This window comes from Pteropus alecto, unplaced genomic scaffold (genome assembly GCF_000325575.1).
Source record: "Pteropus alecto unplaced genomic scaffold, ASM32557v1 scaffold109, whole genome shotgun sequence".
Lineage (NCBI taxonomy): Eukaryota > Metazoa > Chordata > Mammalia > Chiroptera > Pteropodidae > Pteropus > Pteropus alecto.
This window is the reverse complement of record NW_006494608.1, coordinates 766,966-783,581: the sequence shown is the minus strand read 5'-3', so window position 1 is coordinate 783,581 and position 16,616 is coordinate 766,966. Positions and strand designations below refer to the sequence as shown.

General features: G+C 36.9%; 1 protein-coding gene and 1 pseudogene across 5 annotated transcripts in view; both read right to left on the bottom strand.

Moving 5' to 3' along the window:
* STARD3NL (STARD3 N-terminal like) overlaps positions 1-16,616 on the bottom strand; it is a 56,750-nt gene that overhangs the window by 17,778 nt on the left and 22,356 nt on the right. For all 5 annotated transcript variants that reach the window (XM_015599548.2, XM_015599545.2, XM_015599544.2 and 2 more), the window contains 6 exons: positions 10,344-10,621; positions 6,600-6,677; positions 3,963-4,040; positions 1,957-2,010; positions 1,734-1,851; positions 53-148 (listed from right to left, as the gene is read on the bottom strand). In XM_015599548.2, the coding sequence (XP_015455034.1) occupies positions 53-148; positions 1,734-1,851; positions 1,957-2,010; positions 3,963-4,040; positions 6,600-6,677; positions 10,344-10,568 (649 nt within the window). In that variant the 5' untranslated portion in view covers positions 10,569-10,621. The remainder of the gene's footprint in view (positions 1-52; positions 149-1,733; positions 1,852-1,956; positions 2,011-3,962; positions 4,041-6,599; positions 6,678-10,343; positions 10,622-16,616) is intronic.
* Positions 14,885-15,003, bottom strand: LOC112473550 (annotated as a pseudogene).

Sequence of the window (16,616 nt, the reverse complement as noted above, 5' to 3'; positions counted from 1 at the left end):
AGCTCAGCTTCTGAATAATGAACAAAATACAAATGATAATCAAACTTTTTACCTGCTTCAGATTCAGGAGGAGAATAAAACTGACCATCAGAAAGACCACCAGGTATAAGTGCCGCCCTCTCTGAAACGTCCTGCACTATCCGGAGTCCTGGAAGAGAAGAAATCCAGATGCTGAGAATGATGCCACTATTCCGGTAGCTTCTTGGCAAGGTTACCCACAATAAAACGTGTTAATGTTACATTAAAAAATATTCTTAACAAAAGGAAGTACTTTGAAACTCTTTCAACCAAAAACTAAGTTTTATTAGTTAACTATATACCTGTACTGTAACGACACATTCCAACTAGTTTTAAAAAATTCCCTCATGTTACTCATGGGTTTCTTTGACTCAGTATTTAAAGCATCTTTCCCTTGAGAATACCTGCCTCCCTACAGAAACCAACAACATCAAAACCAAAGCACAAAGCAAAACAAAAAACCTGGTCAGCTTGTACAAATGGTCTACAGTCTGCATCTGGTTGGAGAAATACCAGATGTAAATGGAGAGACTTTTATAAATATACAAAGAGGAATTAAGATGGTGAAGAAATATTTATTCATTAAAATAGTCCTTAAAAAAGAAGGGTATTAAAAAACAAAGAAAAGAGAAGGAAGCATGATGTAGCAAGGTCAAGGACATTAATGCATGTCTAGAGAGGCCATCGACAATGAGTTCTTCTGACTGAACATGGATTAACAATAAGAAAAAGTTGGAGGAAGCACCAGGCCAAACAGCAGGTGCCAGGTAGTACATAAAATATGCTACAGACAGTGAAAATAAATGCTGTTTTAAAATTTTTCATTAATTCTATATTCTGCTTAATTAGTTACTTTGAATTTAGTTTAATCACATAAGCATTCAGGCCTCACATTAATAGCTGTTCTGCTTTCAATAAAGTTCAATTTGATCTTTACATATAATTTTTAAAAAATGACTTCCATTTATTTTGTCCTTTCTCCATAATATATTTTCATTAAAGAAAAGAAGGCAAAAGATAGAAGACACATCATGGTTTGATTAATGTGTTTAAATCTACTCTTGAGTAATTCTTTCTTATGTATTTCTTCTCTGTAAATGAGGTTTTCCAAAAGAAAACCATTTGCAAAGTTATTTTGCCTTCTGCTAGTTTAACTTTCTATAACAAGACTTTTTTTCCTATTAGGCAGGGCAAATTGAGCCAGATGATTGACAAAGAATAAAAACAGCATGTCTTGAAACTGACTGGGTCTGTGTTGAACTTTGATAATGTCACCTCCAAGAGAGCAAGTGGGGTGCATGGGCTTCCCCTAAGGTCATCATGCAGAGAAGAATTTTACCCCGATAATTAATCAGAAAACTCAATGAGTCATTTGGCCTTCTTAGTCAACATCCAAGGATACTTAGAGCTACACAGGGAAATTATAACAGCTTTGGAAGGACTCATGATTACATGATGCTAGTTATCACTCAGATCCTCAGAGGTGGATGTATGAAAGCCTGAGATGGCTGAGCATTTCCCTGGTTTACTATCTTCCTCCTCTTTAACTCCATCGTCATCACAAACCCACCAACAGTCTGCTGTACCCACTAAAGAATGGAGAAAACGTGATCCGCCTAACTGCTCCCACGTGCAGCTCCATTCAAATCACATTTACAGCTCTTCCAGCTTGGTGCCTAGCCAGTCTCAAGAGACTAACTTTGAGAGAAACTTACTGTTTTCTTCTTCTGCCTCTTGAGGTAATACTTTGAAATCCAGGAACCACGTCTCAATCCAGGCAAGGATGAATGAAATGATGGGCAGCATGTAGCCAAAAGCCCCTTGAGAGAAAAGCTGGAAGAACAGGTATGACCCAGAGAGGGAAATACAGTTACCATGGGCTCACATGAGGCTTTGTCATTACAGATGGTATTGTTCAGAAAAAGCAGTAGGCCATACCTTTGAGAGGATCACTTTCGCTAGTAAAAAGGCACTGGTCACTGCTGTTGTCAACTGAAAGACACAAAAATTCAGCACCATTCAAATTAGACATTTTACATTCCTCACACAAGACACCCATCTAACCAGAAGCACATAATGCCGAGAAAAGCTCAGCCTGACATCTTCCCCTAAACACAGACTGGGGAAAAGTAGGCTTCCGCATGGCACGCAATCCCTGACTGGCTGCTCACGGCTTCTTTTTCCCCACCTTTTGGCAGGCCGGTGTGCTGAGCAACTAAGTTTTGTCTACTAGATGGTACAACATCCAAAGACATTATCACTACTGAAGAAGGGACAGTGAAATATAGAGGCAAGGCTCCCCCTAGGGGTTGGGAAGCCCAGAGATAATCCCATAGGACCTGGCCCTGACTCTTGTCATTCAGTCCTTCAACTAAGACTTGTAGCCATATGAAACCTGACCAAAGAGAATGCCAACAGTAGCCTTAACTGACAGAATGGAGGTCAGGGGATATTAAGTGTCATGCTCAGTAAGTATTAATAAAGTTGCAGAGTCAGTACTTGTTAGCAAAATACTACCGACACGCATGGGCACGGACACATGCATGCGCGCGCGCGCGCGCACACACACACGCCAGCCAGCCAACCAGCCAGGCAGCCACTTGGGAGAGGCAGCATTTTATATTCTGATAATAATTAACTTTACAGGCTGACCCTAAGTGCTCTTTACGTATCAGCTGACTTCTCCTTCAAGTTGCTGGGCTCCTCTCTACATATGTTTTTAAAAATAAAAATCAGAAAGAATAAATGTGCTAAATTTGACCTGTCTCTTTGATAATTTGCAATTAGATACTGAAGATGCTTCCTTGAAACTCTCACTGAGTGTCAACCAGTTTTCTGAAACAAACATTGAGACAGATGGTCTGACATATACTAGTGTACATTATGGAGACTCTGGGACAGAATGTTCCAAATAGGAACTGTTGTAGAAAATTGGGAAGGGATAATCATCACAGCTATTTGGTATTGGCAAAAGTGTATTCAGGAAAGGGAGCCAAGTCTAGCTAAAACTGTCAGCCTATATCCATAAAACATGAGCTCGGGGCTTGACAGATGTTCTGATGTCAGCCTTGTGATTCTGCGCATGCTCAGAAGAGATGGCCCAGGTAGAGGCGGCCCCTGGTGGACTCTGTCTTAGGAGAGCAGCACTCCATTCCCAGCCAGACAAACCACTGCTGGCCCACACACAAACCAAAGTCTCACACTCCAAAAGCAGGACCGCAGGTTATCCCTGAGCAGTTCTCTCCAGCCCGAGGAAAGAGCTCAACAGTGTCCCCATATACCTGCCTTATTAGAGCTCTCAGGAAGGTGAGTGTTCAGACCTCAGTGGAAATGGCAAAAATAATTCAGGCAGAACTGCTTATAATTCTTCTTTCAACCAATAAATATTTATTGAGAATGAATAGCATGTGCCAAAGCTCTATGCCAGATGAAAGGAATCAAAGATGAGTAAAAAGGCTACTGCCTTTAAGAAGCCTAAAGGCAATAATAAAAAGGAACATGAGAACTTTTCCCTTTAAGATTAGAGGGAGGGGAATATAACAGGGAAGATGGCAATTATCAAAATAAGCAGAGCAAACTACGAAAAATCTCCAAGAAGTTTTAACCAACAGGAAATTTTCCAATATCTTTGTGACAGAAGTACTGATCTCATCTTTCATTGCAAAATGAGGTAGAGCGTGGGCTGGTACGTGGCCAATAATCCTGTTGGGCCCCTAGATTTCTCTTTTGGCTTAGTATCCATACAGACAAAGCTAGCTACTCATTACCATTGGAAAGAAGCACTGGCGTGTTAAATTTGCTGAAGTATGGAAGAAAAGGACTCAGGAAAAGCTAGTAGAATTCAACCTAGATGAAAACCACCTCTTCTCTTAGCTTACCCTCGTGGTGAGCTGGCCCTGGCACCAGCATTGGAGGAGACGAACCACTGATCCAGGTATACTCACCGCTATTGCCCACCAATGGCGCAGTCTGCACACAGCATATGCAAGTATTAACACTTTGAATCGAAAAACTGCCAAAAGCTATATTAAAAAGAAAAAAAGAACAAGATACATTTTAAAAAATATATACAAAAGTAAAGTAATTTGGTTTTATGAAGAACCCACCAGTCTTCACTATTCTGATTTAGCTGAAGGCTGCCACAGACGAGCACTGTTCTATTGACCAGCATTTGAGACCCTTGTTCTAGAATTTATGTAATACCACCCAAATAAGGATTCAAATTAACTTCCCATTCTCAACAAAAGAACATATAATTAAATATTAATTTTACTTTCCATTTGAGTACACAGATATTTCTGATATACTTTTAAGATTGGAGAAAATGTTCTCAAAGTTCACTTTTCTACTCCAGCTACAGACGCAGACTTTTGGAAGATACCAGGTTCTTAGAAAAGTCCACTGTAAATCTCCAGGTTACTGGGGTGCTGGGAGCATTCAGCCTATTCCAGTAGCTACCATCTAATTATTGAGGGTGGTTCTGGGACTCTTGTGAACTCTTTATGTGTACTATTATCCTATATAGTCCCCACCCCAACAATTCCATGAGTCAACTCCTATCATTAATCCTATTACACAGAAAAGATGGATAGAAAAATTTTCCAAACCACATGAGTCCTCAGTTGTAGAAGCCAGGATTAGAATCCAGGTAGCCTAACTCCACAGACCAGGCTCTTAATCACTATTCCACAGCTGTTTTAGTAACTCTTATACACTAAGGAATAAACACAATAACATTTTACCAAGTTTACTTGGAAAATATGCTTATGTTGAGTTGGGGAAGTCAGGTTAACTTGAAACTCAGGGTAGAAGTCTGCCAAAAGTTCCTCATTAATTAAAAATGCTGAAAAGCTGGAGGCTGACTTTTTTGCTGCCATTGACTGGATAACCTCACTTAAGATCCTTTTACATGAGTGAAGTTTGCAGGTTATATTTGTTTTTGCTTTGCTGCTTTCACTAAAAATGTGTTTTCCAACAATCTGCTAACCATTTAGTTTCTATATTCATTCCAACTCTGTGTTTGGGACTTGGCAAAAGTATATCTTTAACCCTCTATCTCAAAGTCTCCCAGATCCCAGGGTTCCCTGGGGGCCGTGTCAATTTCCTAGCCCATGCATGACAGTCTAACCCCCTAAGCATGGAGTACAGCTAGTCCATGGAGATCTGACTAGTGGTTTAATCTGGATTCCTGGCAATTCCTGGCTCAGGCTATTTTAAGGTAAATTCAGCAAGAGAAACAGGAGAAAAAAGAAAAATCAATTTTGTTATTTATGTCAATAGTTTCAGAAGAAATAAATATCAAGAGATTTAGGATTTAACATCCTCTGTCACCAATTTCAATGACCTGAAGTAGATCAAGACACTGAACCATGAAATGCAATGTCTTCATTTGGAAAAACAAGGGGATGAAATTATATTAGTGGTTTTACAAATAGTCTGTAGCAGCCAGACACTTTTCAACATACTGTACAAATAAAAATGGAATTACTCAGGTTGCTGCTTATTGAAAATCCCACTTCCTTCCCCATACGCACTTCTGCAGGCCCCTTCAAAAACAAAACAAAACAAAACAAAACAAGACTTTTTAGAGTAGTCTGGAAACTACTAGTAAACATAATCATTAAAATTCTCAACCAAAAATAATGATGATGATGACAGTGATTGCAGGTGGTTCTCTGCACTTCTAGATGTATCATTGGGCTAAATGTTTTCCATGTATTACAATTTCATTTAGTTTTCAGAACAATGATGATCTCATTTTACATATGAGGAAACTGAAATTAGACCTGAAAATCTAGTAATAGTGTTGTGAATCAAACCCAGGTTTTTCTGACTTTAAGGGTCCTACTTGTAACCATGTGCACAGAGTTTCTAAAGATAGTTTTCGAAGATAGTTAAAATGAACTTGAGGGAATTCACTGTGAATTTTAATGGCCTATGCTGTATCTAATGCAGTGTTACAATATGATTTACTAATACTATAAATATGGATATACCATGGAGATGTAGCAAACACAATTAAAGTCACAGTGTGTCCTAGGAAGACACTGCAAGCATTTATTTGAATAAAACAAATGCCTCATCTACATATAATTGCATCTATGTAATTCTACAACTGACTAATGTTGCCCAAGATTACCAACATATAACTGTCTTCAAATTATATTATAGAAAAATGAAACATAGAATTATTATTTAAAACACACTCAAATCTACCTCAAGGCAGAAAAGAAAGGTATTTTCATCATGTTATTATATAAATAGGTGAATTTTCCTTTTAGAAATTAATGTCAATGGCTTCTGTTTCAGCCATTCTACTCCAAGAAAATCAGAATGGCATTTTCTGTTACCCTCTCTTATCTCTCAATAATCTTTTTTTTTTTTTTTTTCATTGAGATGACCAGACAATTCCTCAGAAAGAGAAAGATAGAGACATAAAATGGGCCAGTAAAAAGAAATGACAGTGTTCAAGGGAGGGAACCAATAGCACTGTACAGAATTTGAGGTCTATTGAGAGGAAATTTGCCTTTTGGTTAAGGTTTCATTATATCTAAAGTGAAATAGAAACAAAAAATACTTACAAATATGTCAAAATAAGAAGAGTAGAAGTCATACTTCACCACCTCCTTCTCTAACGTGTTCTCAATGCCTCCATTCACCTAGAAAGAATAAGAAGTGAAAACAAGGTGTGAAAATAATACAAGATAACACATAAGTAAGGTTTTGCATACACTATTCTGCCTATCTTCTCAGAACTCAGAAATGCTAAAATATAGATGAATCCTCATATTTTTAATAGAAAAATAATGAATAGCATTTCCTACTTATTTCTGAATTCATTCATTCAACAAATATAAATTGAATTCATTAATTCAACAAAGTAGGAAATATAGCATTTCCTACTTCTGAATTCATTCATTCAACAAATATAAATGTATAATGAAAAACAATGCTTTTTGTAGTTCATATTTTGGCAAACTAAAATGTTAAACAAGAAAACATTTTTTTCTCTTCAAGATTTCTTAGAAGAGAAAAAAACCACTTAGCCCAAACTTAAAATCCTACACATACTTTTAAAGAAGACAATTCACATTTATCCGGGGCTTCCCTCACATTCTGAACACTCTCCAATGTTTTCGGTTTTGAAAGTAAATTTGACAGAACTTACTTTTAGACTGGATATGGGATGTGAAAAATACAAAACAAACTAACAAATCAAGCAAAGATGAGACTTCATTTTTGACTTGAGTATGTGTATTTACTGATCAAGAAGAAAGGGGAAAGAAGGAGTGTATGTGTGTATGTTGGGGAGGGAGCACGCTGACATCCAACTGGACATGATGTGGAATGTGAATCACTAACTTCTGGAAGATCTCAAAACTATGTTTTCCAATCTTCTCCAGAACCTATAAAATCTCACTCTTGCATTAAGTCTAACACTTCTATATAGCTTTTAAGAATTTTAATAGTCTAGAACAAGCTTACCTATGCGATTTCATTTCCTATATAAACCTTACTGTCTAGCCAGGCTACTATTTTCTCAGCTTCTGTCCCTGTCCTCTCCAAAGTGCACGTGTGTGCGCGCACGCAAACACACACACCCATGCATAAGCACAGACTCCTGCCTCAGTGCCTCTGCTCACCTTGATCTCCAAACCCTTTCCCTATCGTTCCCCAATCCAATTCCAGATCATCCTTCTAGCCCAAATTACACCTATCCTTCCATACCCAATTCACAGTCCATCTTTTCCACTTATTCCTTAGATAAATCTAATCCACTGACCTCCCCCTAATTTGAATTTGTTATTGTTGGTTATCACAGTTTAACTATAGAACATAGTGACAATGGGGCAATAAAATCAGAATCAAAAACGGAAAGAAAATAAGTACCTAAAACATAACAATAGTGAGAAAAGAACAACTCTAGGTTCACCAGTCCCTGCACTCCAGGCTGGGTTGGTCACAGTCAGCTCCCTGACGCAAGGAGGAAAAGTGGTTAAGTAGGAAGCCATATATGAAGGCAAAGTATTGTTATAATCGCATAGAACAGCTGGGTCCCCATATGCTTCTAAAGACTTATGCACCTTTTATGCTATTTCTTTCTTCTTTTAAAGACCAACAGTACAGGCAGTATAAGATATATACCTCCTCAGCTAAATTTTGTTATCTCACAGTTTTTCTGTGGAGCTTGCAACACCTGAATCAGAGGCATATACCCTGGCACTCAGTAAATGTATAGACGTATAAAAAAAAAAAATACAATGGATTTGAATGATTAGAGTTAGAGACGGACAACAAAAGAAAAGGGATGGTACAGAGTGTAGTGAAAAACTCAGGTCAAGATTGACAATTCAAAACAAATAAGACTAGAAATTGAATATTAAAAAAAAAAGACCTTGCTAAAGTCATGATGCACTGTTTCAAAGACTGTATACCCATGCGATCTTTTAATTTTATAACTGGGGAGACTAGCAGGCAGTGGAAAAGTAAGAATAAAAACACATTTCTTAATTGCTAGGCCTGGTGATTTTTCATTTATAACATGTTACACAGAGGTAAACAGAAAAGCCTTCTGATAAACAAGAACTTCACTTCCAGTTGAATTTTCTTAAAGCAATAAAAAGGAGAGAGTGAGAAGTGTGGTCTCGTGAACCCCAGCACAGTTCTGCCCCACAGCTTCCCTCACTTAAAATCATGTGATATTAGTGGTAAATCAATAATTTTTAATTGTGCTCCTTTTAAACTGCTGCTGTTAAAATATGCATTTCTTTTTTCTCTCATTACATAACTATTAGTTTTAAAAATGTGTTTCTTTAAATATATATTAATTTAAATATTTTCTTTAATGTACATAGACAGAACAAACAATAAAAAGAGACACTAAATTATTGTGTCATATCATTGGCTTGTTTAGATTTAAACAAAATAAAGCATACCTATGGTGCTTAATTAACAGAAGGGAAACCTGTAAACAGAAATTTAATAGTAGATTCATGTGGCATAGTACTGCAATTCTGGGTAAATCTTATTTTCTAATCTAAGTATCTGCTGTCATAATGAGTTTTGTTACTCTATTAGGATCCATAATGAAATTAAATGAGTTTATTGACCCTAATTACTAAGAGTCTAGAACTAAAATTGCTGTTATGATTCAGAATATTTGAGTTTAGATTAAGATGTTGAGTCTTCCTATAAAAAGGCAAAATTAAAAATTATTTTCAAACAGGAATCTCAGCATCTTTTCATATTTTTGTATTTTAATAAATTTCTTATAAAGCACCTAGCACTGTGCCTAGCAAAGAATAACGTCTTAATAATAAACAGCAGCTAATAACTATTACTACCTAGGCCTTAGCAAGTATTTCCTAAAACTAGATGAGCTGCTGAAAGCAAAAGGAGCAGACAACTTTGCCTGAGAGGAAAGCATCCTGGAAGAGTTTACCTATTTGTTGGTAAGGAATGTAAACAGAACCAAGGCTTTGGGAGAAAACATATATGGGATTAAATAAAATGTTATTAAATAAATTTCACCTGTTTACTTTTACTTTTATTAAATAAAGGTAGCAGCTAGAGAACTTAAAATTACATATGAGGTTTACATTATATTTTTATTGGATGGTACTGATCTAAACAATTTTTGGCATTATGATTGCATAAACCTAGCAAAATATAGACAAAGCTCCAAATGCTGCCAGGACCTTTTTTTTTTAGATAAAATACAAATAAATAATCTCTTCACTAAAATAATCAAAGAATAAATTAAAGTTTTATTCTTTGTAAAATTTTAAATATGGGAATTAGAAAAGTGGATGCAACACCTAAAATACATTCCAGAAGCATGCTACATTTTTAGGAACAAGGATCAGAAATCTTTTTCTGAAAAGGGCCAAGAATAAATATTTTTGCCTTTGTGGGACAGACTGACTGTTAGAATTACTCAACCCAACCACTCAGCATAAAAGCCAGCCGTAGGTAATATCTAAACAGATGGGCAGGGTTGTTGTCCAATAAAACTTTATTTATAAAAACAGGCCAGCTGAATTTGGCCCCCAGGTTGTAGTCTGTCAACTCCTCTCATAGAGTAAAACATCATTAATTCACATTTCAAAATCCCACACAAAGTGAGTTTTAAATTAACTAGGTTTATGTTAGTTTTTATAACACTAAAGGACAAGAAATGTACAAATCAGCTAGAAAAGACCAACGTTGCCTCATTTGAGGAAAAAAAAAAAGAAATGTACTAAATGAGTCAGAAATGATAATACAATTTATTTTTTGTCTCTAGAAAGAATTCTTATAAAGTCACGGGAAAAAAAAACACTTACATTTAACTCAATTATCCACAGTAATGTTATAAATAAGAGGTCAAAGGTGACAAACAAACAGAAAGTCCTTCTGACATCAGATATGCCTTTCTTTTCCCTTCCTTCATAGGACTCAATCCTGGCCATGAGTTGTGTAGGGTTGATGGAATGGATGTCGTGAAAAGCAGCATGAGAGCTCTGGCTCCCTGTGAAAGCGTTCTCCATGTCTTCCAGCAGGGGATTCATCCTGGAGCGGGGTTAAAGGAGCCTTTTTCCAACTTCACCATCCCTGGAGAGATCTTTGGGGAATAAAAGAGAGATACCATGTTAAATCAGAGCTCACCCAACACCACAGCAATATCCCCACTGCCAAGCAACTGCTTCTCTAAGTGAGCATCAGAGTATCTTCACTGAAGACATTTATGTCTTGATGAAGACATAAAGAGAAAGTGAAATGAGAAGCAATTCTTGATGTTATCAATCAATACTACAAAATAACTATTATGAAGAAAAATGGCAATAAAGAAAAAGGCAAATTTACAGTGGTAAAGGATAAAAAGAGGATGTTAACCACAGCAAAAAAGTGTGCCTGGTAACCTGGAGCAAGCCTCTTGGCAAAAAATCGAAGCCAGTTCTCTTGCTGTGCCAGGGAGAAAACTTCTACAATTCTGTGTCATTGCATGGACTAGGAAAACATTTACTGAATATCTTTCCAGAGAGTGTACAACCAGAATGTGTAAATTAGCTATAAAAAAATTGTTTCCCAAAACAGAAATGCTTTCCACTAAAGGTGTCTAATAAACCAAATTTAGCATTTCCCCATCACCTCTTAATTAATAAACATGTTTCTGGGCCTCTTCTTAGAAAAGAAGTACGCACAATGCAAAATTTCAGGAATACCTAAATGTCCCACTGAAAATTACGGAGTTACGGTCCTATGTGGGGTTGCAGGACCCCCTCCCTCCAAGGCCAGGGTGTGCTTCCATAGTGAAAAGATTTAGCACTCTAAGTGATCTGATCTCCTCATGGATAAGGCAAAGTCATCAAATAAAGAGCATGGTCATAGTATTTTTGTTTGCCAAATATTCTAGTTTCTCTCCCTATAGAAGCTCTTCCTGTGGGAGGATTATATTATATACTCCTGGCTCTACTGAACTCATGTTCCTTTTTTTGGCCAATGTAACGTGGGTGGAGTTTGTTTATCACTTACATCCACCTCTTAATAACAAGGTTCATCATGCTCTCTTTTCTTTCTGCCACAATGACTGGCCATGTCCAGATAAAGTAGAATATTTTCAAGGTGAGTAAAATAAAATTTCAAAACATTGCTGGAATTTCCCTAAGGTAATATGATTCCATTTGGTTCTATTCGCAGGCCAGAACTCTGTCTCTTCATACTTGACCCTCACTTCTCTACCTTCCCACACTCAGAAACAAAATTCCTTTCCACATTTTCCCATATTTTTCTAATTTTTTATTTTGCACAGATTACATTTGCAATAGGAGGGACTAAAATTCAAATTTAATTTTATTAGCATCCTGGACAGATGTCTCAGGATTTTATAAGCCTCTTTCCTCCCTCTGCAACCCATCTGGGCAATAGCAGATATCATCATCTCAGTCATTCAATTTGCCTCCTCAGTCAGCAAATCAGTAAAGTATCTTAAAAAGCTCAACAGGAGTCCACTTCAGTGCCTTGCAAAAGAAAATATAAAGTTCCAAAAATTGAAGTTATTTCTACACAATTTCTTTCTCAATGAGACCACTACCATCCTAGTAAAAGAAATAGCAATGGCACATTCCCTAGAAAAGTTGCTCTTAAAACAAAGCTTGTAAAATACTAAGTTTATCTGCCAGATTTTTAAGAGTTAATTCTGAAACAATAAGTAAAAATGAATGTAAACCATGTTTTCTGTGATGAAATATATGTTTCAGAGTGCAAAAAGATAGCAGATATTCTCTAAAAGTGGATGAATATAGGCATATTTCTGCAACAACATATGTTACATAAAGAAACAGCAATTCAGATAATTTTTAAGCCAATCTAAAAATCTATCAGCAACTATATCTAAAACTTAATTTAAATTCTTAAATCCACTAAACAGAAAATCCAACAGTCACAATTCAAACTCAGTACTATTTTAGAAAGAAAATCATTTTCAAGGTAATTAGATCATTTTCTTAGTCTCACTCATTCCTCCTTTCCTGATTCCACTTCTCAAGAATAAGAAAGGACAAAACAAAACACCAACCTAGGAATCTGAGACCATTTCAAACTAAAAATTGACATCATACAGATGGTATACAACCACCTTGGAAATGAGAAGCATTATATTATTTTTCACATGTTTGCATGTAACTGGTAATTAGCTAGCATTTACAGATACTTGCATAACTTCAATAATAAAGTTACCCAAAGCTCAGATTTATCTTGAGCAGCTTGATTCTAATCAGACTGATCTCTCTGGGACAGAAGGAAATTCTAAGAGAGAAAGCTTCATTTTAATGTGTAAAGAGGATACTTCCTAAAGCCCCTTTCTACTCTACAGTTAGAGGTCTTCATCCTGACCTCCAAAAACATTCAGGATCTCAGATTTCTCTGATGAACTGAGGAGACCACAACTTCCTGTTTCAGAGGAGAGCTTGGATATTCTTCCAGATATAATTTCAGAAGTATTAAATATTCAGTTCTTGGTACTGAGATCCTCTCTAGTACTTAAGGAAAGATACGCCTCTCTAAAAAGAGCGTTAAGTATTGATTAGCTGTACACACAGGAACTAACTCTACAATTCAAGACTTATTTCAACCACAGGGAAAGCATGGGGGATGAGGAGTAGTGTCGAGAATCATAAAGAAAAAACACCCCTTTATCTTTTCTCAGATTTGTATGAGGAAAATCCCTTTTTGTTGTTTTGGATTTTGAAAACAAGAATCATGTGGTCACTATTTTATCCAGCTGGATAATTCTCCTCCACTGTAATATTAGCCAATTATTTCTATAATTATGCTGCATTAACAGCTACTCCAATATTCAATGGGTAAAACAATCTATATTCTCAAGCTCACAGGCCTGCAGGCTGCCTGAAGCTTGGCTGATCGAGTATGGACTCAGCTGGGCAACTCTGCTTCAGGTTGTAGGTAGTAGAACTTGGCTTCAAACTGTGTTGTGGGGGTCTAGCTCTTCTCCCTATGTCTGTTTTCTTCCTTGGATCAGGACTACCTGGGGCATGTTCTTTTCATGGCAACTGAAAAGAGCACATTAGAATAGCTAGATCATGTAAACACATCCAAAATCTCTGTATCCATTATGTCTACTCACATTCTATTGGCCTAAGTATGTTTCAAGGTCAAGCGCAAAGGCAAGAGAGCTGGGATGTACATTCCACCCAGAGGAAGAGTAGGTAAGTGAATATTTGCTGATTAATATTCCAATCTAGAACAACTATCAATCTTCTAGATCAGAGGTCAACAAACTCTAAGCTACAGGTCAAATATTGCCTGCTGCCTGTTTTTGAACATTGAGTTTTATTAGAATGCCACCACACCCACTCCCACTGTCTATGGATGATTTCATAGTAAGATGGCAGAGGTGAATTGCTGCAATGGAGACAATACTGGTTCATAAAGCCTAAAATATTTATTTTACTATCTGAATTTTTCTATAAAGAGGGACTACTGCTTTCAGCTCTCAAAGGGTGCTCGGGTTAGATTGAGAGCTATCAGATTGGCAAAAATAGACTAATTAACGAATATTAATTTTTCCAGTGCATGCTCTTAATCTGTCACTAGCAAAAACTTGTAATTCATTCTTAGTTTTCTGTGGTTGCTCTAGTGACACACCACAGCTTAGACATGGGTGGTCTTATGTTGGCTTACCTGAGGGCCACTTCAGCAGTATTTACAGAATGAATACACTGCTCTTCATCTTATTCACTTTCCTTAACTCCATACTACTAGAATTGAAGAAAATTTCTATACTGGAAGTTTCCTAAATGATGATATTCTTCTCATACAGAAAAACAAAACCAAAAACAAATCAAAAACCTTGAAATCTTTTCTGCTTCCCAACATAATTGCTTACGCCTTTGAGATTCTTCTCCTGCATTAGTTCCCATCCTAGGTGCAAAGCTGGGCCAGAACTTTACCTCCATCTACTTCAGCATAGAACTGACTGATACTATCTAGATGACAAACAGCAGTTGCTTTGAAGCAGTAACTACCACCACTGGTATTTTACAGAAGTCCCACAATTTCTTGTACCTTCCTAGGAGGAGTAGAGAGAGCCCATGGGTATCTACTAGTGGCAGCCAATCCAAGGCTCTCAACCCAATCACCCAGCCTTCTTCTCTGTACTACTTCTGACAACAGCCAGGACACTGTATATTCTCCTCCAAGAGGGAGTATCAGAATAACAGACACTAAAAATATTTAATTCAGAAAGATGTCTTCTGTTGTCATCTTATCCAAAGGCCTAGGGAGCAGATTTGGCTTACAGACATGTTTTGCTTGGTATTATACAGTGTTTCTAAAGATTATAAACTAATTGCTGACTTTTTTTTTATGCCTACAGCACCCAGTCTTCCTAGGTGGTCCCTCATCCAAGTACTAACCAGGCCTGACTCCGCTTAGCTTCCAAGATCAGATGGGATCAGGTGTGTTCAGGGTGGCATGGCCAAAGATGCTAATTGCTGACATTTTAAATAATGAATTTTCATATAAAAATCCAGATTTCCAGTTTCTCTTGAAAAGTTAAAAGATACAGAATCATCAGGCCTGCATCCCCATACCATGATAAAAAAGCCAAGAAGCAATTTACCTCTTCAAATGGGGCATGCACTGGCCTCCATTTTGACCTAGCCTAGAAGCATCTGAGTTTGCCTTTCTGCTCTGATCCCACTCCCTTGTTTTACAGGTGAAGAGATGTATTAACACCTTAAGATTGTGCCTTATCACATTGTTTCAAACCTTTCTTCATCTTTGTTATCAAAGTTATTCTTTCCTATCAAGTAAATGTTTGTTTACAGATTAAAGAAAAAGTGAAGCTGAAGCTTATGGCGATTATAGGGATGCACCCATCTAAGAGATATTTCAAGGTATATATTAGGATTAAAACTTGGGTCTTCCACTTCTTTCCTCTCAATCATTCCATATTCCTAGAAAGAAATCAATTATTTCAAAGTAATAAGTGAAAAAATTTCTAAAGCATTTAAATAAAACCATCCAACCAATTGTTTTGTATTACTTTAAAAATCTTTCCTGAGTCAAAGACTGAAATTTTGCCAGCAGGTCCCTATTAATTTGCCAACTGAAAATAAGTGAAATATTTTTAAAAAGAAAAAGAAAAAAAAATTATGTGCACATATGAAACTCTGCAAGGCTTTCTATAGATTTGCCCATATCATCAGGGCTAGAATGGGGGAAAAAAGAGGAGAATTTTGAAACAATTAAAATAATACTACTACTCTCTGAGAGTTAAACTATAAATTCAACACATAATGAATTAAGACAAGATGTGATGTGTCCTTAAAGAAGCAAACTGGCTCACAGGCCAAGATATGAGAACAAGCTGACAGGACATATGTTCAGATCTAAAGAAGGGAAGAGGGAATGTGCCCATAACCAAGGGGTGGGCCAGTCTGGAGAAGTAGTGTCACAGCAAATGGTAGTTGTGCCCAACCTGGCAATGTTTAAGTGGGGGCACCTGTTGGATTTTAAGTACCTCCATCCACTGGCCAGATTAATTCTATGATTAATACAATGGCAATTTATTAATTCCCTGTATGCCTCCCACAACCTTTTAAAATTCTACGGTTCTTATTAAAATTATATTCTATGTAGAGAAACAATAAACAGGTCAGCTTGAAATAAACATTTAGTCTACATGGCAGTGACAGTGGTCACTGCAGATTCTGAGACATGAGTCTACTCACATAAGGCAGAGCTTCTTTCCACTGCGCTCTGTAAACAGAAGCTGACAAATCAGGTTTCTCAGTCAACAAGAAAGAGGGCTACACTCAGATCCTAAGAAAGTAACAAATGTGATGCCATTGAGAAGTTTTTTGGGAGGTGGACGTCTAGATGTCTCCTAATGACCCAAAACAGCACTATCGGGTACTAACTTGCTCTTTGGGAACTTCTAGAGATACCATTTAGATATCATCTTACTGATGATTAGCCACCATAAAATATTAACATATATCCTGTAAACAATATGCAAGTGGTAACATTCCAAAAGAGAATTACAGACAGTTTTATCATCACTCCAGCATTCTTCCAATACCTCTTTATAAATT